At 42.1% G+C, this 27,769-nt stretch overlaps 1 protein-coding gene across 4 annotated transcripts in view; it reads left to right on the top strand.

Moving 5' to 3' along the window:
• clip2 (CAP-GLY domain containing linker protein 2) overlaps positions 1-27,769 on the top strand; it is a 59,767-nt gene that overhangs the window by 23,968 nt on the left and 8,030 nt on the right. Inside the window, exons 4-13 of one of the 4 annotated variants that reach the window (XM_031807930.1) lie at positions 11,497-11,621; positions 15,614-15,827; positions 17,041-17,238; positions 19,244-19,347; positions 21,434-21,494; positions 21,921-22,016; positions 25,571-25,954; positions 26,124-26,711; positions 27,058-27,115; positions 27,332-27,415. In XM_031807930.1, the coding sequence (XP_031663790.1) occupies positions 11,497-11,621; positions 15,614-15,827; positions 17,041-17,238; positions 19,244-19,347; positions 21,434-21,494; positions 21,921-22,016; positions 25,571-25,954; positions 26,124-26,711; positions 27,058-27,115; positions 27,332-27,415 (1,912 nt within the window). Of the gene's footprint in view, positions 1-11,496; positions 11,622-15,613; positions 15,828-17,040; positions 17,239-19,243; positions 19,348-21,433; positions 21,495-21,920; positions 22,026-24,736; positions 24,788-25,570; positions 25,955-26,123; positions 26,712-27,057; positions 27,116-27,331; positions 27,416-27,769 lie in introns of all 4 variants that reach the window. The other 3 variants (XM_031807929.1, XM_031807931.1, XM_031807932.1) reach the window with 3 other exon arrangements.

Genomic DNA, 27,769 nt, shown 5'->3' with positions numbered 1-27,769 from the left:
ATATAGCTATTTTTAAAACAAGCCATAGAAAGTTGGTTGCAATTTCAATTTAATCGACCAGAAAAAAACAGAATAAATAATACAACAAATATTGTGGTTAAACTCAAATAAACTAAGACTAATATAGTATACTAATAAACATTCTTTTTAAACAATTTTTTTATATAAACTTTGTAAATTATATCATAAATAGGACTGGTGGAGTTATATCACACAACAAAAATATATGGAAATGTCTGCTCTACTCAAAATTACAACCAATTAATTGCAGCATTACAGCAAAAATGGAAGTGGAAGGGGGAAAAATAGGGAACTTGTCTGTCAGCCCTGCATTAAAGACCATAATTGGTTAAAGAAAATTGTGATAAATAAAGTATACCAGTTTCATTTAAGGACCAAAAAATTGACAGCTGTGCCATGTAGAGTGCAAAATAGTTGAGCAGAGATTTTCTAAGTACCGATTCCATGGCACATGAACTGATATGCAAAACGACACCGGATGCAAAACATTACATTTTTCAATTTAAATTATTATACAACATTTTTGCAACAAATAGACTGTTATAAATATGGGGGATACAACCTTCCCAGCTCTGCAGATTTACTGTGAAGAGACAGAATCATTTCATAATTTGTTTTAGTACTGTCCATATGTAGCTTGTTTTTTGTCACAGGTCCAGGATTGGCTGAAGAATTGCAACATTTACCTGGAGTTGACTCTGCAGATAGCACTACTGGGTGATCTGAAAAGTCATAGTCAATCGATCAATAATATAATACTTTTAGCAACAACTTTTAATTATTTTTTTTAACAATCTGTAGAAATGATAGGAATAGAAAGGTTCAAAACTTTTGTAAAACAGTACAGCACAGTGGAAACATATATGTCAAATAGAAATCCAATATGGATGGTGTCAAGAGATAGATGGGAGGGGTTGAATGGAGCTGAAGGTTGGGACTAATAACAACTAATAACAACAAGATAACCAATGTAAAACATACTGTGTCTGTAAAATGTATATAGGTTCAGAACTTTAGTGAAAGAAATCAATGGGAGAGGTTGACGTTAGAGGAAGGACAGGAGTAAAAACAAACAAAATATAACTATTGTAAAATAGACTGTGCCCGTAAAATGTATATAGTATGTATAAGCTGGAAGTAGAAGCCAAAGTGTTGTTCTTCACTAGTTTACTCCAATTAGGGGAGGGGTGGTAGTGTTAGAAAGTAATAAAGGAAAGTATATTTTATAGGGATGCACTACACTACCTTTCAAAAGTTTGGGGTCACTTAGGAATATCCTTGTTTTTGAAAGAAAAACACATTTTTTTATCCATTAAAATAACATAAAATCAATCAGAAATAGAGTGTATACATTGTTAATATTGTAAATGACTATTGTAGCTGGAAACAGCTGATTTTTAATGGAATATCTACACAGGTGTACAGAGGCCCATTATCAGCAACCATCACTCCTGTGTTCCAATGGCACGTTGTGTTAGCTAATCCAAGTTTATAATTTTAAAAGGCTAATTGATCATTAGAAAACCATTTTGCAATTATGTTAGCACAGCTGAAAATTGTTGTTCTGATTAAAGAAGGAATAAAACTGGAGTATCTGGAGCATCAGCATTTGTGGGTTCGATTACAGGCTCAAAATGGCCAGAAAGAAAGTACTTTCTTCTGAAACAAGTCAGTCTATCCTTATTCTGAGAAATGAAAGATACTTCATGCGAGAAATTGCCAAGAAACTGAAGATTTCGTACAACGCTGTGTACTACTCCCTTCACAGAACAGCGCAAACTGGCCCTAACCAGAATAGACAGAGGAGTGGGAGGCCCCAGTGCACAACTGAGCAAGAGGACAAGTACATTAGTGTCTAGTTTGAGAAACAGACCCCTCAATTCCTCAACTGGCAGCTTCATTAAATAGCACCCGCAAAACACCAGTCTCAACGTCAACAGTGAAGAGGCGACTCCGGGATCCTAGAAGGCCAGCATCCCGGAGTTGCCAATTCACTGTTGACGAGACACTCTAGTGGACTTGTCCTCCTGCTCAGTTGTGCACCGAGGCCTCCCACTCCTCTTTATATTCTGGTTAGTGCCAGTTTGCACTGTTCTGTGGAGGGAATATTTCACAGCATTGTATGAGATCTTTTGTTTCTTGGCAATTTCTCACATGGAATAGCCTTAATTAATTTCAAAAGGGTTTTCTAATGATCAATTAGCATTTTTTAAATTATAAACTTGGATTAACTAACACAATGTGCCATTGGAACACAGGAGTGATGGTTGCTGATAATGGGCCTCTGTACGCCTATGTAGATATTCCATTGAAAATCACAGATTCCAGCTACAATAGTAAATTACAACAGTAACAATGTCTACACTGTATTTCTGATCAATTGTATGTTATTTTAATGGACAAAAAAAATGCTTTTCTGTCAATAACAAGGACATTTCTAAGTGACCCCAAACTTTTGAACAGTAGTGTATGTATGTATGTATGTACAGTAGTATGTATGCATACATTTACAGTATATATATTTGCAAAAAAATATATTGGGGATTGGAAGTGATGCAGACAATTACATTGATGGAAGCTACAATCTATCTGCAATATTAAAGCTGATCTACCACCTATTTTTTTTTTTTGTATTTTTTTTTTGTTAAATACGATTTTTCCTGTAGAATTCCCAGCGCTGCTCCCGGGTATCCTATTTCCATGACTGACTGTGCTGCTCTACACCAAGGACAACTCAATGTCATTTAAACTGGATGCAATCTAATTCCTCATATTGCTTTTTCCATCTGGACTCTGCATCTGGAGCCTGCACTTCACTAGGATCCAAAAATGTCAAATTGACGTGGGCTGAAAATCTCACAGCCATACCCCACACATACAGTGCCTTCAAAAAGTATTCACATTCCTGACTTTTTCCATGTTTTGTGTTACAGCCTGATTTTAAAATTGATTACATTGAGATTTTGTACACCACAATATGTCAAAAAAGAAAGTAAAAATGTCAACGTTAAAAACCCTGAGCGGCTTCCTTCCTCTCCGGCAACTGAGTTAGGAAGGACGCCTATGTCTTTGTCATGACTGGGTGTATTGCTACACCATCCAAAGCTTGATTAATAACTTCACCATGCTCAAAGGGATATTCAATGTCTGCTTAAAAAAAAACCTGTCTCCCAAATAGGTGCTTTGCGAGGCATTAGAACACCTCCCTGGTCTTTGTGGTTGAATTTATGTTAGAAACTTACTGCTCTACTGAACCTTACAGATCATTGTACGTGTGGGGTACAGATCACATTTATTTATAAAGCCCTTCTTACATCAGCTGATGTCACAAAGTGCTGTATAGAAACCCAGCCTAAAACCCCAAACAGCAAGCAATACAAGTGTAGAAGCACGGGGGATAGGAAAAACTCCCTAGAAAGGCCAGAACCTAGGAAGAAACCTAGAAAGGAACCAGTCTATGAGGGGTGGCCAGTCCTCTTCTGGCTGTGCCAGGTGGAGATTATAACAGAACATGGCCAAGATGTTCAAATGTTCACAGATGACGAGCAGTGTCAAATAATAATAATCAGTGGTTGTCGAGGGTGCAACAGGTCAGCATCTCAGGAGTAAATGTCAGTTGGCTTTTCATAGCTGACCATTCAGAGTATCTTTACCACTCCTGCTGTCTCTAGAGAGTTGAAAACAGCAGGTCTGGGACAGGTGGCATGTCCGGTGAACAGATTAGGGTTCCATAGCCGCAGGCAGTACAGTTGAAACTGGAGCAGCAGCACGACCAGGTGGACTGGGGACAGCAAGGAGTCATCAGGCCAGGTAGTCCTGAGGCATGGTCCTAGGGCTCAGGTCCTCCGAAAGAGAGAGAGCATACTTAAATTCACACAGGACACCAGATAAGACAGGAGAAGTAGTCCAGATATAACAGACTGACCCCAGCCCCCGACACATAAACTACTGCAGCATAAATACTGGAGGCTGAGACAGGAGGGGTCGGGAGACACTGTGGCCCCATCCGACGATACCCCCGGACAGTGCCAAACAGGCAGGATATAACCCCACCGACTTTGCCAAAGCACAGCCCCCATACCACTAGAGGGATATCTTTAACCATCAACTTACCATCCTGAGACAAGGTCAAGTATAGCCCACAAAGATCTCCGCCACTGCACTACCCAAGGGTGGGCGCCAACCCGGACAGGAAGATCACGTCAGTGACTCAACCCACTCAAATGGCGCACCCCTCCTAGGGACAGCAAGAGCACCAGTAAGCCAGTGACTCAGCCCCTGTAATAGGGTGTGAGGCAGAGAATCCCAGTAGAGAGAGGGGAACCGGCCAGGCAAAGACAGCAAGGGTGGTTTGTTGCTCCAGTGCCTTTCCGTTCACCTTCACACTCCTGGGCCAGACTACACTCAATCATATGACCCACTGAAGGTTGAGACCGAGTCTGCGTCTCACATGGATAGGCAGACCATTCCATAAAAATTGAGCTCTATAGGAGAAAGCCCTGCCCTTTTGTAAAGCCCTGCTGTTTGCTAAGAAATTCTAGGGACAGTAAGGAGGCCTGCGTCTTATGACCGTAGTGTACGTCTAGGTATGTAGGGCAGTACCAAATTGGAAAGATAGGTAGGAGCAAGCCCATGTAATGCATTGTAGGTTAGCAGTAAAACCTTGAAATCAGCCCTTGCCTTAACAGGAAGACAGTTTAGAGAGGCTAGCACTGGAGTAATATTATCAATATTTTTGGTTCTTGTCAAGATTCTGGCCTCCGGTTTTAGCACTAACTGAAGTTTATTCAGGGCTTTATCCTGATAGCCGGAAAGTAGAGCATTGCAGTAGTCTAACCTAGAAGTGACAAAAGCATGGATATATTTTTCTGCATAATTTTTGGACAGAAAGTTTCTGATTTATGCAATGTTACGTAGATTACGTAGATCCTTGAATCAGTCTTGATATGTTTGTCAAAAGAGAAATCGGGGTACAGAGTAACGCTGAGGTCCTTCACAGCTTTATTTGAGACAACTGTACCACCATCAAGATTAATTGTCAGATTCAACAAAAGATCTCTTTGTTTCTTGGGACCTAGAACAAGCATCTTTGTTTTGTCCGAGTTTAAAAGGAGAACATTTTCCGCCATCCACTTCCTTATGTCTGAAACACAGGCTTACAGGGAGGGCAATTTTGGGGCTTCACCATGTTTCATCCGCATAGCAGTGAAAGTTAACATTATGTTTCTGAATGACATCACCAAGAGGTAAAATATATAGTGAAAACAATAATAGTGATCCTAAAACAGAGGCTTGAGGAACACCGACATTTACAGTTTATCTATCTTTCCGATAGATAAGATGTAGACCAATTTGGGTTTCCAATCTCTCCAAAAGAATGTGGCGATCGATGGTATCAAAAGCAGCACTAAGGTCTAGGAGCACAAGGACAGATGCAGAGCCTCGGTCTGACGCCATTAAAAGGTTATTTACCATCTTCACAAGTGCATTCTCAGTGCTATGATGGGGTCTAAAACCAGACTGAAGCGTTTCGTATACATTGTTTGTCTTCAGGAAGGCAGTGAGCTGCTGCGCAATATCTTTTTCTATATTTTTTGAGAGGAATGGGAGATTTGATATAGGCCGATTTAATTTAAAAAAGATTTTCTGGGTCAAGGTTTGGCTTTTTCAATAGAGGCTTTATTACTGCCACTTTTAGTGAGTTTGGTACACATCCGGTGGATAGAGAGCCATTTATTATGGTCAACATAGGAGGGCCAAGCACAGGAAACAGCTCTTTCAGCAGTTTAGAAGGAATAGAGTCCAGTATGCAGCTTGAAGGTTTAGAGGCCATGATTATTTTCATTAATGTGTCAGGAGATATAGTACTAAAACACTTGAGTGAGGTAGTCATTCAAAAATCATGTTAAACACTCACTATTATTGCACACAGAGTGAGTCCATGCAACCTATTATGTATCTTGTTAAGCAAATGTTTTATTCCTAAATGTATTTAGGCTTGCCATGTCAAAGGGGTTGAGTACTTATTGACTCAAGACATTCTAAAAACATAATTCCACTTTGACATTATGGGGTATTTTGGGTAGGCCAGTGACACAAATCTCAATTTAATCAATTTTTAATTCAGGCTGTAACACAACGAAATGTGGAAAACGTCAAGGGTTGTGAATAATTTCTGATAGTTAACTTCCTTTATCTTTATTTGACCTGTGAGGCAAACTAACTGTTTCATAGGACTGGTCTTACACATCCTCAAGATGATGTCTCAAGAGAGACTAGCATAAGGGCTAAGATATCTGTCTAACCTGCATTTGAAATCATAGATAAAAAATATCAGAGCCTAATGCTCTGGTGAAGCTCTCTGTGTCTTGGCATTAAAGCGGAGTTGCTCTGAGTCATGTCTCAGGCCAACTTCCAGATAAACAGGAAGTTCGAGAAAGCAGTAGCCAAGTGGAGGCATATGTTGCCGACTCTATGTCTTGGCACTGCTGGCAGGCACACTCAGGCTGTAATATGTGAATCCATCCATCCAACCTGCACCACAAGCCGCCCACTACTGTGTTTCACCTTTCTGCTTTCAGACTGCCTCACTGTTTTCCATCATGGTTTTCTCATCCAAGTCCATGGAAATGGACGGGTTAGGGATGGAAGTTCTGGAACGCCAGCGAACACTCATAACGGCGAACCAGCAAGGTCTACTACTTTGAAACTGAGGTCTTCTCCTTGTGTTTTGACAAGCTAGGTTGTGGTCTGTTTCATGCAGTATATTTTCCTTGGCGTGAATGGTGTTTTGGACGCAGTGCGTACAGGTTTACGTAAACAACCTGAGTTAGGAGGAAAGGACTGGACATTCTTTGGGAGTGTTTTTGTTATCTCTGTGTAGATTCACGGGTGATGAATGTGTCCGTCTGCCTTGTCAAGTTGGAGCTTCTCTTCTCGGAGGCAGGAAGCAAGGAAGTGAGGATGTTCCAGTGACAGTACTCGTATTTCACATACAAATGCGCACCATATGTGATATGTGCGTCACTGTTTTCAGTGATTTACTGTGGATGTGATAGAGTGGCATTCATCACACATTCAACCTGTTTTGACTCACATTGGCACTGTTGATGACTATCTTTAAAAATGTATTATTATTATTATTAACATTTATTTATGGATCAATTCACAATCCTCAACATTAATTGTGCAGTTTTCATCCTCAAACATCTGCAGTTAGCTCTTGAAACAGTGCAACTGATTTGTATGCATTTGATGAATACAAACGTGTAATCCACTGGAAAAAACTGTCCTGTGCTGACAATGACATGTTATCCATAAGGGCAGTGTGCTGTAAATAAGTTTTGCTCTTTCCATTAAGGAAATTACAGTAGGTTCTTCTCTAACCCACTCACAAAAAGGCCTCTGTGTTTCGGGATCAGTCTGGAGAAGATGTGATTCCAAACACTGGGGCAGTAGTCATGAGTCAGATGTTGTGAATTGAACAAAGAGCTGTTCTCCCCAACTCGTTTCAGTGACAGACATTTTCCCTCTCTAGGCTACTACATTCACACAAAAAAACGAGTATTATTTATATGATTGTGAATGTCATTCCCTGTGAATTCCCTCTTCCTCTTTATATTGCATTACAACGTGATGAGAACAGCGTGAGGGCATTATAACATTTTGCTTCATAAGGCATTATTCAGCCTTATAATGCATTATGCATAGCTCAATTATTTGAATACATATGAAGATGGTATCAATAGGAAGTGTTACCAAATTGTGATTTGGAGCTCATTTTTCCCAGTATATACAGTGCTTTCAGAAAGTATTCATACCCCTTGACTTGTTACACATGTTGTGTTACAGCCTGAATTCAAAATGGATTAAAACAAATTTTAAAAGATCAACACGCAATACCCCATAACGACAAAGTGAAAACATGTTTTTAGAAATCTTTACAAATGTATTGAAAATTAAATACAGAAAAATCTAATTTACATAACTATTACAGCCCTGAGTCAATACTTTGTAGAAGCATCTTTGGTTGCGATTACAGCTGAGTCTTTTTGGGTAAGTCTCTAAGAGCTTTGCACTCCGGGATAAAATACTTCAACCTCTGTCAAGTTGATTGTTGATCATTGCTAGACAGCCATTTTCATGTCTTGCCATACATTTTCAAGCCGATTTAAGTCAAAACCGTAACTAGGCCACTCGGGAACATTCAATGTCATATTGGTAAGCAACTCCAGTGTAGATTTGTCCATGCGGTTTAGGTTATTGTCCTTCTGAAAGGTGAATTCGACTCCCAGTGTCTGTTGGAAATCAGACTGAAACCGTTTTAAAATCACCTTTGGCCTCATGGTGAAATCCCTGAGCAGTTCCCTTCCTCTCCGGGAACTGAGTTTGTAGTGACTGGGTGTATTGATACACCATCCAAAGCCTAATTAATAACTTCACCATGCTTTGTTTTGTGTTTTTTCAAATCAACCAATCGGTGCCCTTCTTTGCTAGGTGTTGGAAAATCTCCCTGGTTTTTGTGGTTGAACCTATCCTTGAAATTCACTGCTCGATTGAGGGACGTTACAGATAATTGAATGTGGGGTATAGAGATGAGGTAGTCATTAAAACAATCATGTTAACAACTTTTATTGAACAAAGAATGAGTCCTTGCCACTTATAATACGATTTGTTAAGCATATTTTGGCTTGCCATAAGAAAGGGGTTGAATACTTATTGACTCAAGGCTTTTCATTTCTACTTTGACATTATGGGTGTATTGTGTGTTAATCAATGACACAACATTTCATTTGAATACATTTACAATTCAGGCTGTAACACAACAAAAAGTGGAAAAAGTAAAGGGGTGTGAATACTTTCACAAGGCACCGTAAGCCTTGTGAAGGCTGAGACAGGAGGGGTCAGGAGACACTGTGGCCCCATCCGAGGACACCCCCGGACAGGGCTAAACAGGAAGGATATAACCCCACCCACTTTGCCAAAGCACAGCCCACACACCACTAGAGGGATATCTTCAACCACCAACTTACCATCCTGAGACAAGGCCGAGTATAGCCCACAAAGATCTCCGCCACGGCACAACCCAAGGGGGGTCGCCAACCCAGACAGGAAGATCACATCAGTGACTCAACCCACTCAAGTGACGCACCCCTCCTAGGGACGGTATGAAAGAGCCCCAGTAAGCCAGTGACTCAGCCCCTGTAATAGGGTTAGAGGCAGAGATTCCCAGTGGAAAGAGGGGAACCGGCCAGGCAGAGACAGCAAGGGCGGTTCGTTGCGCCAGAGCCTTTCCGTTCAACTTCCCACTCCTGGGCCAGACTACACTCAATCATATGACCCACTGAAGAGATGAGTCTTCAGTAAAGACTTAAAGGTTGAGATCGAGTCTGCGTCTCACATAGATAGGCAGACCATTCCATAAAAATGGAGCTCTATAGGAGAAAGCCCTGCCTCCAGCTGTTTGCTTAGAAATTCTAGGGACAATTAGGAGGCTTGCGTCTTATGACCGTAGCGTACGTGTAGGTATGTACGGCAGGACCAAATCAGAGAGATAGGTAGGAGCAAGCCCATGTAATGCTTTGTAGGTTAGCAGTAAAACCTTGAAATCACCCCTTGTCTTGACAGGAAGCCAGTGTAGAGAGGCCAGCACTGGAGTAATATGATCACATTTTTGGGTTCTAGTCAAGATTCTAGCAGCCATGTTTAGCACTAGCCGAAGTTTATTTAGTGCTTTATCCGGGTAGCCGGAAAGTAGAGCATTGTAGTAGTCTAACCTAGAAGTGACAAAAGCATGGATTAATGTTTCTGCATCATTTTTGGACAGAAAGTTTCTGTTTGGAAAAATATATCCTCACAGTCAGAAGCGAAACAATATGGCTGTGAAAGAACAGGAAAGTCCTTTGGGGGATTGAAAAGAGAGTGAAAGCTTTACCAGCTTTTAACATCAGATTAAAACCACACACATGTGAATTTAGACTCAATTTCATTGTCCTGCTCCTTGCAGGGCTTTGAGTAAGAGATACACGCTGGCATAGATGTCATTGTTTGGCCTCTAGGACAATGATTGTTGGTTGTTTGTTAGGTTATTGTTTTGGGTAATCAGGGTTGGGCGGTTTACTTGAGAAATGTGATCCTAGTGAATACGCTTCTTTATCATCTTTCCTGTTCTTCTTTCCATTCCTGCTCCTGACCCTCCTGGGGCAGAGATGGGGAAGAGATGACTCAGTCTGAAGGCACGTTGAGGTTGTCTAATTACACATTTGTTGAAAATGTAATTGAAAGAAATGATAAAGCAGTAGGGTTTATGTTTTCAGATTATCACGTCTAAACACTTGAACTGGCCATTTCCATTCTCAGCTGCAATATTTTGTAACTGTTACTGCATTTGCATCCCATGGTGGTGGTGCGTTCAATGCATAATTTAGAGGTGAAGTCATTTGTGTTACGGCATGGGAGAGACTCAGCACTGAGCCGAGACTGATCACCCCCAAAGTAGCATGGTGGTCTTTGTGTTTCTCAAACCCCCTGAACCTGCTCTCTGTCTATCCCTCAGTCTGTCTGATCGCACTAGCGTAACTGGCTGTGACCTCTTTTCAGGCACCCGAATGTAGGCCATGTCAGCTTTTCCAGTCATGCGCTCCATTGTCACCTCCGAGTTGTCAACGCCGAAGTCTCCCCTCGCGACACTAAGATGCCTGTCTGATTTCACCCTTATGTGTTGACGTCCTTTAGTGTCACTATGGGATACAGTATTAATGCATAACACTCCGCTTCCACCTAAAATGGCAAGACTCCATTGTCACTGAAAGTAGCCTATTGGTTATTGTTACCTTTTTTGTGGTATACATACCTTATTTTTAAACCTGTAATCTTTACCACAGTTGCTTATGAGAAGAAGGAAAAGTATGTTGCACACTATAATACTTTAAAACTATACAACATTTGGGGGCCACATATGCCAAAAACAAACAAGCAAAAAGAAAAAGAAAGACAACCTCACGTACACCGCTGTCAAGTGTCAATGTGCAGCGGGTAGGACGGAATCAGGCGCAGGACATAGAACTGAGTAAAAGACGTACTTTACACGAAAAGAAACAAATAATATATCCACGCAGGGCAAACACACCAGCTCACAGAAGTCTTGAACATTACACAAAGAACAAACACGCACAAAACCATGTGGGAACTAGAGGGTTAAATAGGGAATAAATTACGTAACGTAACGTAATGGGAACCAGGTGTGTACAATCAAGACAAAACAAATGGGAAAAGAAACGTAGATCGGTGGCAGCTAGAAAGCCGATGACGACGACTGCCAAACGCCGCCCGAACAAGAAGAGGCACCAACTTCAGCGGAAGTTGTGACAACCGCATTTGCAGTTTTTCTATATTTTCTCTTACCATGCAGTGTATTTTGGACATGATCATTACCAAGATGTTGCACTTGTTCACCATGCTCCTTTGTCTTGTCAGGTGGGGGGCACTAAGACAGGAGTGGTGCGCTACGTGGGGGAGACTGACTTTGCCAAGGGTGAGTGGTGCGGCGTGGAGTTGGACGAGCCCCTGGGGAAGAACGACGGTGCAGTGGCTGGAACAAGGTATACAGCGTCTGTCACCCATCTCTCTCTCTCTTTCCCTCTTTTTCTCTATGTCTGTCTCTCTTTATCTTCCTCTCCTGCTTGATTTAACTCCCTTGCATGTGTGCACTCTCTCATTCTCTTGCTGGATCTCTGCTGTAAGCTCTCTGTATTCCTCCTCTATTCCCCCTTTATCATTCTCTTTCATTCTTTATTTCTATTTTTCTGTCTCTCACTCTCCTTTTCTGTCCTACACTCACACACACTCTCACATGCACACACACACCTGTCTGGCAGATCTAGCTGTAGACTTAGTAGTGTCTTCAAAAATCAATTATGTGTGGTTTAGTGTCAGACAAGACGGCATCGTTCTAATTTTAGCTGCAATTCCTCTGTATGGTAGATTAGAGCTAGGCGCTCCCTCTGTAACACAATATTAAACTGAATTATTTTCAAAATGGTGAAAACATGAATCGCCGTGCAAACAGAATATTGCTTCACTCTTCTTCTAATTACAAAATGAATGTCACATTCTGTTTTGAGATGGAACAGTAGCTGTGCAGGCATAAACTAGTGAACCATGCTCCAGTTCCCTCCACTTTCATATTTGATTTATTGAAACATGCTTTTGAAAGATTTCACCACTGCAAATATTGCAACTCACTTAACCAGAACCATGGTTTCCACCCTCAAAGTGACTGATTTCTAATAAAATACCTGTTGATGTAAGGGAATACTCGACAACAACTAGACATGACTTGTCACAAATCACATTGCAATGCATTTTACAGTAGTATATTATAAATGCCACAATACGGTATAAGTGAATTCACAACAACAAGCTGTTTTATATGGAAACCCATATCTGCTGCAAAAACATTAAAAATTTAAGCCTCATGATTTGTCAACATACAGTTAGTCTGTGCTTCAGTCTGATCAACGGTAGCCTACTGATAACAACCACAGCTGCATGTAGCCTAGAGAAGCCTACAGTATGCGCTTTACTCACATCTCAGCCAGGGAAAATGTAACGTCGTGTTTTTATAGCCTAAGCTATATATTTATAGCGTAAAATAGGCCACATTTATTTGTGTTCTGAGAAAATTAGAATTTGATCAAATTTGGTTTATATTCATACTTCGGGTGGCTAGGCTACCTTGGCCTTTTTAATCCAAAATGATTGACTGGAATGAATCAATCAACACAAACATGATGACATACTGTATGAGAATATTTGTAATTACAAATGGAAAGGCCTACACGGTGCAAGCCTGCATACAGCAAGCTGAAACCTTTTCGTTTTTGTCCAATTGCAGTTTTTGTCTCTTTGTCTATGTAAAGGGTTCTGATTTTTCATCCTCCCTAGGGCCAGGAGTTTTTCCAGGACTTATTTTTTTTTTTTACCATATGACCTGATTAGAAAAATAATCTGTTCCCATCATAGCCCGTATAATTTTTTTTTTTTTACAGCTGATTTATTACAATGTCATACCCTACCACTAGGATCCAGAGTTGGTCAGGTTAGCCTACTACCAGATCAGGAAAATAATTTCCCCCCCACTTCTCTGGGACCTGTCGTGCCACCTCTCTGGGACCTGTCGTGCCACCTCTCTGGGACCTGTCGTGCCACCCCTCTGGGACCTGTCGTGCCACCCCTCTGGGACCTGTCGTGCCACCCCTCTGGGACCTGTCGTGCCACCCCTCTGGGACCTGTCGTGCCACCCCTCTGGGACCTGTCGTGCCACCTCTCTGGGACCTGTCGTGCCACCTCTCTGGGACCTGTTGTGCCACCTCTCTGGGACCTGTCGTGCCATCTCTGAAATCACCACATAATGTTACTATTTGTATGATCATTTGACATGTTTTTGGTGATGGGGATGGGCTTTCATAGTTTTATGTGGCTCAGTGCAGCCGGCAGTTACTGCAACAATTTCAGAATATATCAGGCAGTTACTGCAACAATTTCAGAATATATCAGGCTGTTACTGCAATTTCAGGTAAAAACTTAATAAAACAAGTCTCAAATATATGAATTGAATATGTTTCAAAAACATTGCTCTGCTATTTCCATTTTTACTGTAGGGCTGTTGGCTCAACTAGACAATTCTGTTTACACTACCCTGCTTCAAGGGGGGCAACTGTCGGGCAAGTGTCGTGCGCTACCTCCGGAGGTAGTGGTCGAGACGTAGCAAGTACACAAGTTTACATTTTAGTAATACACTACCGGTCAAAAGTTTTAGAACACCTACTCATTCAAGGGTTTTTCTTTATTTTTACTATTTTCTACATTGTAAAATAATAGTGACTACATCAAAACTATGAAATAACACATAAGGAGTCATGTCATAACCAAAAAAGTGTTAAACAAATCAAAATATTTTATATTTGAGATTCTTCAAATAGCCACCCTTTGCCTTGATGACAGCTTTGCACACTCTTGGCATTCTCTCAACCAGCTTCATGAGGTAGTCACCTGGAATGTATTTCAATTAACTGGTGTTTGCCTTCTTAAACATTCATTTGTGGAATTTCTTTCCTTCTTAATGCCTTGATGACAGCTTTGCTCACTCTTGGCATTCTCTCATCCAGCTTCGACTGGAATGCTTTTCCAACAGTCTGGAAGGAGTTCCTACATATGCTAGGCTCTTGTTGGCTGCTTTTCCTTCACTCTGTGGTCAGACTCATCCCAAACCGTCTCAATTTGGTTGAGGTCAGGGGATTGTGGAGGCCAGATCATCTGATGCAGCATTCCATCACTCTCCTTCTTGGTAAAATAGCACTTACACAATGACCCAACACAACAGGTGTGTTGGGTCATTGTCCTGTTGAAAAACAAATGATAGCCCAAACCAGATGGGATGGCGTATCGCTGCAGAATGCTGTGGTAGCCATGCTGGTTAAGTGTGCCTTGAATTCTAAATAAATCCCAGACAGTGTCACCAGCAAAGCACCCCCACACCATAACACCTCCTCCTCCATGCTTTACGTTGGGAAATACACATGCAAAGATAATCTGTTCACCCACACCGCGTCTCACAATGACACGGCGGTTGGAACCAAAAATCTCCAATTTGGAATCCAGACCAAAGGACAAATTTTCACCAGTCTAATGTCCATTTCTGGTGTTTCTTGGCCCAAGCAAGTCTCTTATTCTTATTGGTGTCCTTTAGTAGTAGTTTCTTTGCAGCAATTTGACCATGAAGGTCTGATTCACACAGTCTCCTCTGAACAGTTGATGTTGAGATGTGTCTGTTACTTGAACTCTGTGAAGCATTAATTTGGTCTTTATTTGGTCTTATCTAACTCTAATGAACTTTTCCTCTGCAGCAGAGGCAACTCTGGGTCTTCCATTCCTGTGGTGGTCCTCATGAGAGCCAGTTTCATCATCGCGCTTTGTTTTTTGTGACTGCACTTGAAGAAACGTTTAAAGTTCTTGAAATGTTCCGTATTGACTGACCTTCATGTCTTAAAGTAATGATGGACTGTAATTTGTCTTTGCTTATTTGAGGTGTTCTGTCCATAATAAGGACTTGGTCTTTTACCAAATAGGGCTATCTTCTGTATACCCTCTACCTTGTCACAATACAACTGATTGGCTCAAATGCATTAAGAAGGAAAGAAATTCCACAAAATAACCTTTAAGAAGGCACGCCTGTTATTAATTGAAATACATTCCAGGTGACTACCTCATGAAGTTGGTTGAGATGCCAAGAGTGTGCAAAGCTGTCATCAAGGCAAAGGGTGGCTATTTGAAGAATCTCATATTTTGATTTGTTTAACACTTTTTTGGTTACTACATGATTCCATATGTGTTATTTCATAGTTTTGGTGTCTTCACTATTATTCTACAATTTAGACAACGGTAAAAAATTAAGAAAGCTAGGTTTAGAATAATGGTTAAACTAAGGGTTAAGGTTAGGGTTAGTAGATAGTTCGTTGAAATGTTACTGATAGTCTACAGATGGACTATCCAAATAAATTGGTACCGAGATTTCTCCTCTCCTCTAACCCAGGTACTTCCAGTGTCCGCCCAGGTTTGGCCTGTTCGCACCCATCCACAAGGTGATCCGCATCGGCTTCCCCTCCACCAGCCCAGCCAAGACCAAGAAGAGCAAGCGGATGGCCATGGGGGTGTCGTCGCTAGCCCACAGCCCCAGCAGTTCATCCATCAGCTCTGTTAGCTCTGTGGCTTCCTCGGTGGGCGGACGGCCAAGCCGCACTGGCCTGGTGAGAGATACACATGCATACATACACACACACACCAATGTATTTTCATGACTATAACTGCACGTCTAATGGGCTTGTATGTGCACATTCATTAAAAACTTCTCCCAGGTACTTGATCAGAGAGGACAACGATCCCAAAGTGTTTTATAGGACAAGTTTTTAACTGCATTCTCCACATTGTTGCAGACCCTCAGAAATCTGACACACACAAACAGACTGAAAGGAAGAGACAGACAGAGAGAAAAAGATTTAGAGAGATTTAGAGAGGACAAAGAGGAATGTTTGCATGAAAGACAAAGGAGACATGCAATACATGAAACAAGAAACATACGGTATTTGGCCAAAGAGAAAGATGTTAAGAGAAAAAAATCACAGATGAACGCAGTAGAGACACATTACATAGAATACTAAAAACACATTGGCTATTGAGGAACAGCACATACATACACAAGAGAAACAACGAGATAGTATTGGTATCTTATGAGTATTTATGTAAATGTCTCTGTGTACTCTGAATTCCCTCCCCATCCTGTCAGTCAGGTGACATATTTGGAAGAGTAGGCATAGGATGTGCATGTAGCACATTGGGTTAATTAACCGTTTCCCATCAGCCAGCATTAGTACGCTCTAATTATAACTGTCTGGCATGCTCTCACTCAGGCGGTCATCTTAGTGCTTGCCCTAGGGCTGATGTACAATACAGACACACCTTCTCTATTGTCATCAAACAGAGTCTTCTGTAGTCACATAGTCACTATACCTTTCGTTGCCTCAGGTGTGTGTGTGTGAACATGCCCTCGCGGGACCCAGTTTGGCTTGTGGGCCGGATCCGGCATGGTGTCATATGTTGCCCACCCATGGTCCAGACCTGTATTTATGTTTAGTTTTCTCCTAATTTGTTTTTCTAATGCTCCAAGACTAAATTAAAGCCCTCAACCTAATCCAACCATATCATGAAAGCACTGATCCATGCAGAATAAAAATAACTAATGTGATTTGGTAATGTAAGCACTCCTTTTCCTTGTATTTTTAATTAAGTATGTATCTATTTGTTCATGTGTAATGCTACAAGACACATTTCCTCTAATCCTATCTCCTTCTCTGCCTCCCTTCCTCTACATTTTTTCCTCACTTCTTCCTTCTCTCACTCCATTATTCTCTCATTCTGCCACCTCCTTCCCCCACCACCTCCCTCCCCACTCCCCCTCCATAGCTCACGGAGACGTCGTCGCGCTATGCCCGCAAGATCTCTGGCACCACTGCGCTGCAGGAGGCACTGAAGGAGAAACAGCAGCACATAGAGCAGCTGCTGGCCGAGCGGGACCTGGAGCGGGCCGAGGTGGCCAAGGCCACCAGCCACATCTGTGAGGTAGAGAAGGAGCTCAACGCCCTCAAGGCCCAGCACCTGCAGGTAGGCAGTAGCCTGAGTGCCAGTCTGTTTGGGATTTATTTGGACTGAAAATAGTTTGGTGTAGTGGAGCAGATGTATAATGCTGTACATCCCTGGAACTGACTGACACAAGAATGTCTGCATGCACATGTACACATTTACACATGTACAGTACACACACATACAAACATGTTCATACTCATGCAAGCAAATAAATCAACACACACACATACACATTTACTTAGTCTATACTGTACTTAGCATTGTTTACTAGACTCATAGATGTACTAGCCTGTGAATAATGGTTCGCCTGGAGATCTGCATCGTTCATAAACAAGCCCGAGCCTCAAATTCATGAAGCAATTCAAAGTGGAATGTTATCTTCCATGATGTCTCTTTGCTAGACAAGGTGCACACTCGTTTTGCATTGCCCTAGGTGGTTGGCGAGTTCACTAATGGAACGGGTTAAAATGTGCAAACTCCGCCCACCCGCGATGCAAAACGAATGTGGCCAAGGGAAGTAAGTCCAGTGCTCTCAACCAATCAGGTGACAGTGTTTATAGTGCAAAGAAAGAGGATCTTGGCCTTGGGCTAGCCATACCAAAGTTTATGTCTCTCACCATGCTGTGTCAAAGGCACACGGCTAGGAAATAAACTAGCATTTATTTCACTATAAAGTTTAGAGAACTTCATATTTTTCCCTAGAAAGACCATAGCAAGACAGTGGCAATGGCAAAGCATTAAATAGCATGCCACACAAACCTTTCTTGTACGTGATTCACAAAAACAATAAAACTGTGATGACTGTGTGAAACAGAACGCTGGAAGAATGTTTTTTTGCCTTACAAGGAAAATATTTGGTCTATTGGTTTATTCAGATCCCCATTAGATGTTACATTAGCAACAACAGCTACTCTTCCCAGGGGCCACTGCATGTTGAGTCTGATTCCAGATCTGTTTGAGCTGCTATTGCACATTGGCCATAGGAATTGGCAGCACACCACAAAGAGATCTGGCACCAGCATGTTGTTATATAATGTAGGTTGGCCCGACAAAGATTGTTTTGTTCAGAATGTGGGATAACGATGGTACAGTGATGACAGTGTGGCTGCTTCCAAAAGGCCCCATATCCCCTATATAGTGCATTACGTTACACCAGAGCCCTATGGGTGCGAGTACGTTGTGTGCAGTGACGGGTATTTGAAATGGCATCATTTCCCCTACATAGTGCACTACAAAGTGAATAGGGTACCATTTCAGATGCATGCTGTAACTGTCACTGCATGCTGTCACCCACTGGCTCAGCCAGGGAAATGTCCTAAATTAGTCTGCCATTAGTCTGCCCATATTGATGAGTCAATGGCTGGGCTCTTGACTGCAATAAGAGAAAAGCAAGTGCATATTTAAATTTAAATCCAGAATGACTTACAGCAGCAATTAGGGTTAAGTGCCTTGCTCGAGGCCACAGACAGATGTTTCACATATCAGTCAGTCACACAGTATGAATGTGTACTGTACATTAAGCTGTGCATTAAGCATAGTCCAGGACTAAAAAGCATTCTCAATGGTGATGTTCAAATGAAAGAATGCTATTGTAGTAGTGTGTGCTGTAAGTCCTTGGCACACACACACACACACACACACACTTAGCCGTTACTGTACCTAGTGTTGCTTACCAGACTCACAGCGCTACTTACCTGTCAAGAAAGCATCTCCAATGTGCTCTTGTTCGCCCGAGGATTTGCATCAAGTAATTCTCCATTGAAAGGGCTTTTTTGGTCCAGGACTAAACTTGTCCCGGAAAACCAACCCTTAAAGTATAATCTACAGACTTGACAAAGAAATCTGCTCAATTTGACAATGAAAACATGATTCATTTAATCAATGTTTCTGTCACTGTACATGTGAACCAGGCCTAAATTAGTAGGGGGAAGTGTTTGTCTACTTACTGAGAACTTGTCAAATCACTCTTGGTGATAGCATGGTACACTTCATCACTGATATTGTTTGTTTTCTCTGATTACAGTATGTCACAGAGACGGAGAGCAACCTCCATCAAGTCAAAACTCTGTTGGCCAGCACTCAGAAGGACAAAGTAGAGCTAGCCAATCAGCTTGAAGAAGAGAAAAGGTACAATGTTGGGGATTTCTATGGAGTAATCTGGCTGGTTTGGCCTTGTTAGGGCAATCATTTGTGAACAAGATGTGACACATAAATATATAAATACTACATTTCACAGAGCAATTTAATATCCTATTTTAATATAGGTATCCCTATTCAATATCCTGTTGTCATAAAATAAAAATATGACAACAGGATATTATTATTGCCTTAGACCTTATTCACATCTTGGCCATTGAAACTAATGCAAAAACCTTCCTGTGACCTGTAGATTAAAAACTTCTGCACACCTACACTCTAAAACAGAATCCATTTGGGGTACTAAGAAGAACATTTCTAGCTCATTGTCATTGTCATATGCCCTGTTTTTGAAAGACATAACCGTTTATTAACTAGCTGCTAGGATTGGGCGGTATGTTCATACCGTTTCTGTACCATACCGGTATTATTAAACGGTATTACCGAATGTGCACAAAACTGTTTAGTCAACAGGGATCTTGCTCCAGGAGGGGATTGAATGTCTTTGCTGTAACCAAGAAGCTTGATCTTGACATCTAGCCACTTATCTAGCAAGTTAGCAAACCAAATGCATAGCATCTTAGATTTCTTATACACTGAACAAAAATATAAACGCAACATGTAAAGTCTAGCTCCCATGTTTTATGAGCTGAAATAAAAGATCCCAGAAATGTTCCATATACACAAAAAGCTTATTTCTCTCAAATGTTGTGCACAAATGTGTTTACATCCCTGCTAGTAAGCATTTCTCTTTTGCCAAGATAATCCATCCACCTGACAGGTGTGGCATATCAAGAAGCTGATTAAATAGCATGATCATTACACAGTGCCCCTTGTGCTGGGGACAATAAAAGGCCATTCTAAAATGTGCAGTTTTGTCACACAGCACAATGCCACAGATGTCTCAAGTTTTGAGGGAGCGTGCAATTGGCATACTGACTGCAGGAATGTCCACCAGAGCTGTTGCCAGAGAATTTAATGTTCATTTCTCTACCATAAGCCGCCTCCAACGTCGTTTTTAGAAAATTTGGCGAATTTGGCAGTATGTCCAACTGGCCTCCCAACTGCAAACCACGTGCATGGCATCATGTGGGTGAGCGGTTTGCTGATGTCAACATTGTGAACAGAGTGCCCTGTGGTGGCGGTGGGGTTATGGTATGGGCAGACATAAGCTACAGACAATGAACACAATTGCATTTTATCGATGGCAATTTGAATGCACAGAAATACTGTGACGAGATCCTGAGGCCCATCGTGAGGCCCATTTTTTTAAAGGTATCTGTGACCAACAGATGCATATCCACATTCCCAGTCATGTGAAATCCATAGATTAGGGCCTAAGAAATGTATTTAAATTGACAGATTTCTTCATATGAACCTTAACTCAGTAAAATGGGGCGGCAGGGTAGCCTAGTGGTTAGAGCGTTGGACTAGTAACCGGAAGGTTGCAAGTTCAAATCCCCGAGCTGACAAGGTACATATCTGTCACTCTGCCCCTGAACAGGCAGTAAACCCACTGTTCTTATTTTCAATGACAGCCTAAGAATTTGTTCTTAACTGACTTGCCTAGTTAAATAAAGGTAAAATAAAAATCTTTGAAATCGTTGCATGTTGCCTTTAAATTTTTGTTCAGTATAGTTATATTTAACTCATAGTTATAAGCTAGCACGTGCCCCCCCCCCCCCCCCCCAGAAAAAAAAAACAGTATTGAAAAAATCTTTCATATACTTGAAGTGAGCTTGATTTAGCATGTCCAATTTTCAAGGTGGGAGGATTTTTTACTTTGGGGACTATTCCATTGGTTCCATTGCACTGGTCATGCTCAATCAAGTGTACTTCAAGAGATTGAATTTACATACTGTATGCAGTTTTTCAAGTGGGCCAAGAGAGTGGTGCTAGCAAAGCCAAGGTCATTGGATTCAATTTCCACAGGACTCAATTTCCACAGGACTCAAATATGAATGCCAAAAATGTATGCAGTCACTACTGTAAATTGCTTTGAATGAAAGCCTTTGTCGGGTTGTGATGCTCTTCTGTGGCACTTTCCTGACACCTAGTGGCCGACGTGTTATTACAGGAAAGTGGAAGACCTTCAGTTCAGAGTGGAGGAGGAGTCCATCACCAAAGGAGACCTTGAGGTATTTGTCTAGCGTTTGGTAAAAAGCTTAGATAAACAGTTTTATAAACATGTTTTGAAGGGATGAGAATGTGTGTTTATAAGATTACTTTAGCAAAAGTGATCAAATTTGGCTCTTAGTGCAATGTGAAAGCTGTTAATTAAAGTCTAGTAGGCTAATAACAACAGTTATGTTAGAGTGACCAAAAGGCTGTGCCAAACATATAGCGAGTCAAACAGTAAGTGAGCAAAGACAGACAGAGGGACGTTTCACATTTTCAGTGTTTCTGTCTGGAAAATGTCTCTTCCTTCAATTTGTTGACTGCTGTTACAGAGAATCCCATGTGATGTGTATTTCACACGTCTCTTCAACCTGTACAGGTTTCTGTCCTTCTATGTCTTTTTTTTCCACCTCCTGTCTCTCTCCTTTCTCTCTCCCTCTCTGTAGACTCAGACGAAATTGGAGCATGCCCGTATTCGGCAACTTGAGCAGAATCTGTTCCTCGAAAAGTCGAGAGCAGAAAAGCTTCAGAAAGAATTAGAGGTGAAGCGGGTAAATGGAAAAGCTAGCCCAGTCTAGAGCTCCTGCCTGTATCCATTTTACTTTGCGCTTTTTGATTGTATCTTTTGTTTTGGTTGCAGTGGGACTTGAACACAAGTCCTTGTTATTCCTGTCCAGCACCTGTCTCCAAAGGTCCCCAAACTCAGTCACTCATACAGAAAATACTATGTCAGTTACGTCATCAAATGGCATAGACTACAATCAGAATGTGTTGCCATTGCCCTGATTTATGTATCAAGGATGCTCTGTACAGATGCCTAGAACATGACATTAGGTTTCATGTTGAGAGAAACAAATTGCATAAGTGTTACCTGAACCGATTATTTAATTAATGAATGAATGTACATTCTGGTATAAGAATTGAGAAAACAACATGATGCTACATGTATATAAGTTGTGGAATAGTAGATATATATTAGTCAACTCTGGTAAATCCCCATAATTGAATTGTCCTTATGGTCTCTATTGCACAAATCATGTTCCAATTTTTCTGCTATCAGAGTGTGAGTCATCGTAATGGGAAAACCACTCCCTCTCTCTCTGGCTGTGTCTCTAATGGCACCCTATTCCCTATTGTGCACTACTTTTGACCAGAGCCGTATGAGTCCTGTTCAAAAGCAGTGCACTCTATAATGAAATGGGGTGCCTGAGACACAGCCTCTATCTAATCTCGCTTGGCTCTCAGCCCCACTCCTACTGGGTTTCCCATCAGCTGTAGAGTGTCGGAGAGTTGGAGACCACTCACTCTGCCCTGCAGCGATCACTTTTTCCTTGTTCCTTTTGCTGCTCACTCGCAAAATCTTGTTAGATTTCTCAGGGTGCACTGCTGGAGCGGTTGTCAGCTGTAGTCAGCTTTTTTTCCACTGTTGAGGTCATAATTTTGCGTTAGAATTAGCACAAATGTCACACTTCCATTGAGTTCTGCTGAGGACCAAAATGTTATCTTATACAGTTATATAGTAATATACACAAGGTGGCCAGTTTATTAGGTAAACAACCCTGTTCATGAAAATGGTTCGCTCCTACAGAGTCACATGGCCGTGGCTTGCTATATAAAGCAAGCAGACAAGCATCGAGGCATTCAGTTACTGTTCGTTGAACGTTAGAATGAGCAAAAGGAGTAATCTAAGTGACTTTGGGCGTGGTATGATCGTCGATGCCAGGCACGCCGGTTCCAACATCTCAGAAACGTCCGGCCTTAAAAACGCACAGCACTGTCTAGGGTTTACCCAGAATGGTGCAACAAACAAAAAAACATCCAGTCAATGGCACTCCTGTGGGTGAAAACAGATTGTTGATGAGAGGTCGAAGGAGTAGGGCGAGAATCATGTAAGCTAACAGGTGGGCCACAACAGGCAAATAACGTCAGAGTACAACAGTGGTGTTGGCATCTCGGATTGCACAACTTGTAGATGCTTGTCACGAATGGGCTATTGCAGCAGATGACCACACCGGGTTCCACTCCTATCAGCCTAAAATAAAATGAAGTGGCTCCAGTGGGCACGTGATCACCAACACTGGACAATTGAGGAGTTGAAAAACATTGTCTGGTCCGACGAATCCCGGTTCGTCGGACCAGACAATGTCAGAATTTTGCGTAAGCAGCATTAGTCCATGGCCCCATCATGCCTGATTTCAACAGTACAGACTGGTGGCAGTGGTGTAATGGTGTGGGGAATGTTTTCCTGGCACACGTAAGGTAGCCTAGATACCAATTGAGCAACGTTTCCATGCCCCAAAGGATTCTGGCTGTTCTGGAGGCAAAGGGGGGTCCGACCCAGTACTATACTGAACAAAAATATAAATGCAACATGCAACAACTTCAACTATTTAATTTAAGGAAATCAGTACATTTAAATACATTTATTAGGCCCTAATCTATGGATTTCACATTACTGGGCAGGGGTGCAGCTATGGGTGGCCCACCCACTGGGGAGCCAGGCCCAGCCAATCAGAATTAGTTTTTCCCAAAAGGGATTTATTACAGACAGAAATACTGCTCTGTTTCATCAGCTGTCCGGGTGGCTAGTCTTAAATGATCCCGCAGGTGAAGAAGCCGGATGTGGAGGTACTGGGCTTGCGTGGTTACACATGGTCTGCGGTTATGAGGCCTGCCAAAATTGATTTACTGACAAATTCTCTAAATTGACGGAGGCGGCTTATGGTAAAGAAATTAACATTCAATTCTCTGGCAACAGCTCTGGTGGATATTCCTGCAGTCAGAATGCCAATTACATCCTCCTGTAAAACTTGAGACATCTATGGCATTGTGTTGGGTGACAAAATTGCACATTTTAGAGTGGCCTTTTATTGTCCCAAGCACAAGGTGCACCTGTGTAATGATCATGCTGTTTAATAATATTGTTGATATGCCACACCTGTGGATGGATTAACTTGGCAAAGGAGAAATGCTCAATAACAGGGATGTATACAAATTTGTACACAACACTTGAGAGAAATAAGCTTTTTGTGATTATGGAACATTTCTGGGCTATTTTATTTCAGCTCATGAAACATGGGACCAACACTTGAATGTTGCATTTATATTTTTGTTCAGTGTAAATGGGTGTACCTAATAAACTGGCTACTGAGTGTATAACTATACAATCGTTTTATGTTGGGACACAAGGCTAGGTACTTAGACAGCACAGTTGTGTCATGAATGTTAAATAGAGCTACAAATATACTGCTTATACCTACAGGGAAGACGCAGACTTGATGCGGAACCATTGAGGTTGGATAAAAGAACCAAGGTGAAACAAAATGGACTCGTCGTTTTGTTCGGCTCTGCTCATCTGCTAAGCTATCTAAACTGTTTGATTCTCAATTGTCTATTGTTGACGACGTGGATCTTGCACAGTCAATCTTGCATTTTTCTTGGACTTAATTATTGTCTGAATGCTATTAGGGAACCTTCTGTTAACTCCTTTTCCTAGAAACCGATCAACTGTAGAGTTGCGTTTCTCTCAATGCCACATTAACATACTATGCACTGCGTGCCATCAGATCTGCTCGGTCAAACATGGAGTTCAGTCATTTTAATTGGATGTTTGTAAATGTCACACTTTAATTACTATGTGTGCACCTAGTGATTTCCTATCTATGTGTAGTGTTACGTCTGGGGTTTGCTATGGGCTTTGTGTTTCTGCCTGGCTTGTAGAGTGAGAAAACTGCAGAGAATGGCTTGCTTTCCCTTTCATTTTCCTTACAAACTTCATCTCATATGTTGCATTGCACTTGCTGATTTAAAAGCTCTACCTGTTTTTTTTTTACATCTGTGAACAAAGGATTTCCTGAAACCAAGGAATTTCATCTGTATTCTACAGGCCCAGCTTGTACACTCATATGATTCTCAATATGCCTCTTTTCCTTTGGCATGCATGCTCTAGTCAAGCATTTTATCGAAACGATTTATGCTTGAATGATGTCATCCTGAAATGACATCACCACGCTACGGGAAAGACACCCATGTCGGTTTCGTTAATGACAAACCATGTTACGGCAACGAAGTGCTCTTTCTCTCTCTCCCTCCACAGCAAAGCACAGTTGAGGAGAAGAGCCACGTAATGCAGCTGGAGGAGGAGCTGGCCCTGAGGCAGGCCGAGATCGAGGACCTCCAGGTCCAGCTCAGGGACCCCAACTCTCACCCCAACACGGCCGAGGACGGGTACCCCACCCAGGGGCCGGTGGCCCAGTCTGAGACCTTCCTGCTCCGGGAGCAGCTCCTGACAGCGGGTCGGGAGCACCACAAGGAGAGCAGCCAGCTGAGGGAGAAGTACGACGCGGCAGTGGTGGCGGGCCAGGAGGAGACAAACAGACTAAAAGCCACGGTGGACAAACAGAGCCAGGAGATCATCGATTTGAAGCAGAGAGTCCAGCAGGCCACTACAGAGAACATGGAGATGATGGACAACTGGAAGGTGAGACGTACTGTTCTCTTTTATTTTTATATTAAAATGTAATCTTTCATTTTTCTCACATCAACAATTTGGCCTCTCTCACTCTCCTTTTCTCTCTTTTACTCTGTGTGTGTGCGCATGGGTGTGTCTTTTTAGTACTAATAATCGTGTATCCCCTCCTCTCCTCAAGGTCAGGCTGGACACCCTGGTCAACGACCACCAGCGCTCTCTGGAGGACCTGAAGACCTCGCTATCCAGCCAGAACGGCTCGGCCGAGGGCCAAGAGCAGGACCCTCAGGAGCTGAGGACCACCCTGGAAAGTCTGCGCATGGAGCACCAGTTGGAGCTGGAGAACCTCAAGACCAGACACGAGATCGAGGCGGCTGTGCTGGCCAAGGAGCGTGAGGATCTGCGCTCTCGCCTGCAGGACGCCAAGGACCAGCTGGGCGAGAGCAGCCAGAACGGGAAGAACCAGGCCCAGACCGAGGCCAGAAGCAACCAGCTGACCCTGGAACTGAGAGATGCCCGGGAGGAGCTCCAGAAGGCCCAGCTGAGGGTGGGTGAGGTGGAGAGGCAGAAGGGAGAGAAGGACGGGGCCCAGGATGAGCTCCGGGAGCGCCTTGAGCTGGCTGAGAAGAAGATGGTGGATTATGAGGCCCTGCAGAAAGCTGAGGCCCAGAGTCGGGCCGAGCTCCACAGCCTGGAGGAAAAGCTGAGGGTGACTGAGAACCGACTGCAGGCGGTGCAGGATGACCACCACATGCCACAAGATGCCAACGTGAGTCCTCCAGGGGATAGCTGTGGTAGAAATTAGTTGTAGATGCTATGCTGTGGTCCATATGAGATTAGAGTCCTTTGACCCAACTATAAAATTAACTAAGGTTGTGTTTAGAGTGGAACTAAAGCCCCTATTCATGTGATCTAATGCTAGCTACTTTTCACAGTCATTATTAGAGAGCCCTTTCTAGAAACACTCTTTACACGAGTAAATAATATCACTTCCACATGATATCCATGCATTTCTACTTCCTTGTGTGTTTCGACATCTTTGCCCTCAATAAACAAATGAAGCACAGAGTTGTCATGGATTTGCTTTTTAACTCTCCATTCTGTCTCCCACTCAGGTTATAGAAAATAATGACATCTCAGAGGAGAAGATTAAGCTAAAACAGAATGTTGAAGGTATCGTAAATGTTAACCTAGTTAATTAAGTTGTGTTGTTACTGTACACATATTTTTATGTAAATGAGAATGGTTTTAAAGACCCTTAAAACAAACCTGTGTTATAGTAAAGTATTTCAAATGTCAGACCTCTGTAGGCTTTTGATTGTACTTTGAGGACATTGTATAGTTAGATTCCAAGGTTTTTGACCAATGGTAGTTTCACGTTTCTTTCAGAAACTATGGAGAACCTGACCAAAAGAGAAAAAGAGGTCTCCACTCTCACGTCACAGTTTGATGCCCTCAAATCACAGATAACTGGTAAATTATGCTGCTACAACTGATGAAGATTTGAGTGGTCCAAACATTGTCAAATAAACTCCCATGGGAGCATTGAATGCAGTTTTAGTTAAAGGAATAACGTGGGATTTTGGCAATGCACAAGATACTCAGACTTCCAGTAATTGTGCTAACGCTAGTTAGCATTGGCTCGCGAAACTACCTCCAACTTCCTTCATACTGGACACAGAGACATGAAAATGTTATCTACAAGTTCATCCCTTTAACATGATTTGATATCCAGAACCTGCTCTGTGCGTATGTAATCTCTTCTATTTATGATATTTTGCACTCTGAATGTCTTGACAAATACGACACATTCACTCTTTATCAACT

This window comes from Oncorhynchus kisutch, linkage group LG28 (genome assembly GCF_002021735.2).
Source record: "Oncorhynchus kisutch isolate 150728-3 linkage group LG28, Okis_V2, whole genome shotgun sequence".
NCBI classification, from domain to species: Eukaryota; Metazoa; Chordata; class Actinopteri; order Salmoniformes; family Salmonidae; genus Oncorhynchus; species Oncorhynchus kisutch.
Note: the sequence above shows the minus strand (reverse complement) of the source record. Positions and strands in the feature narration are given on the sequence as shown.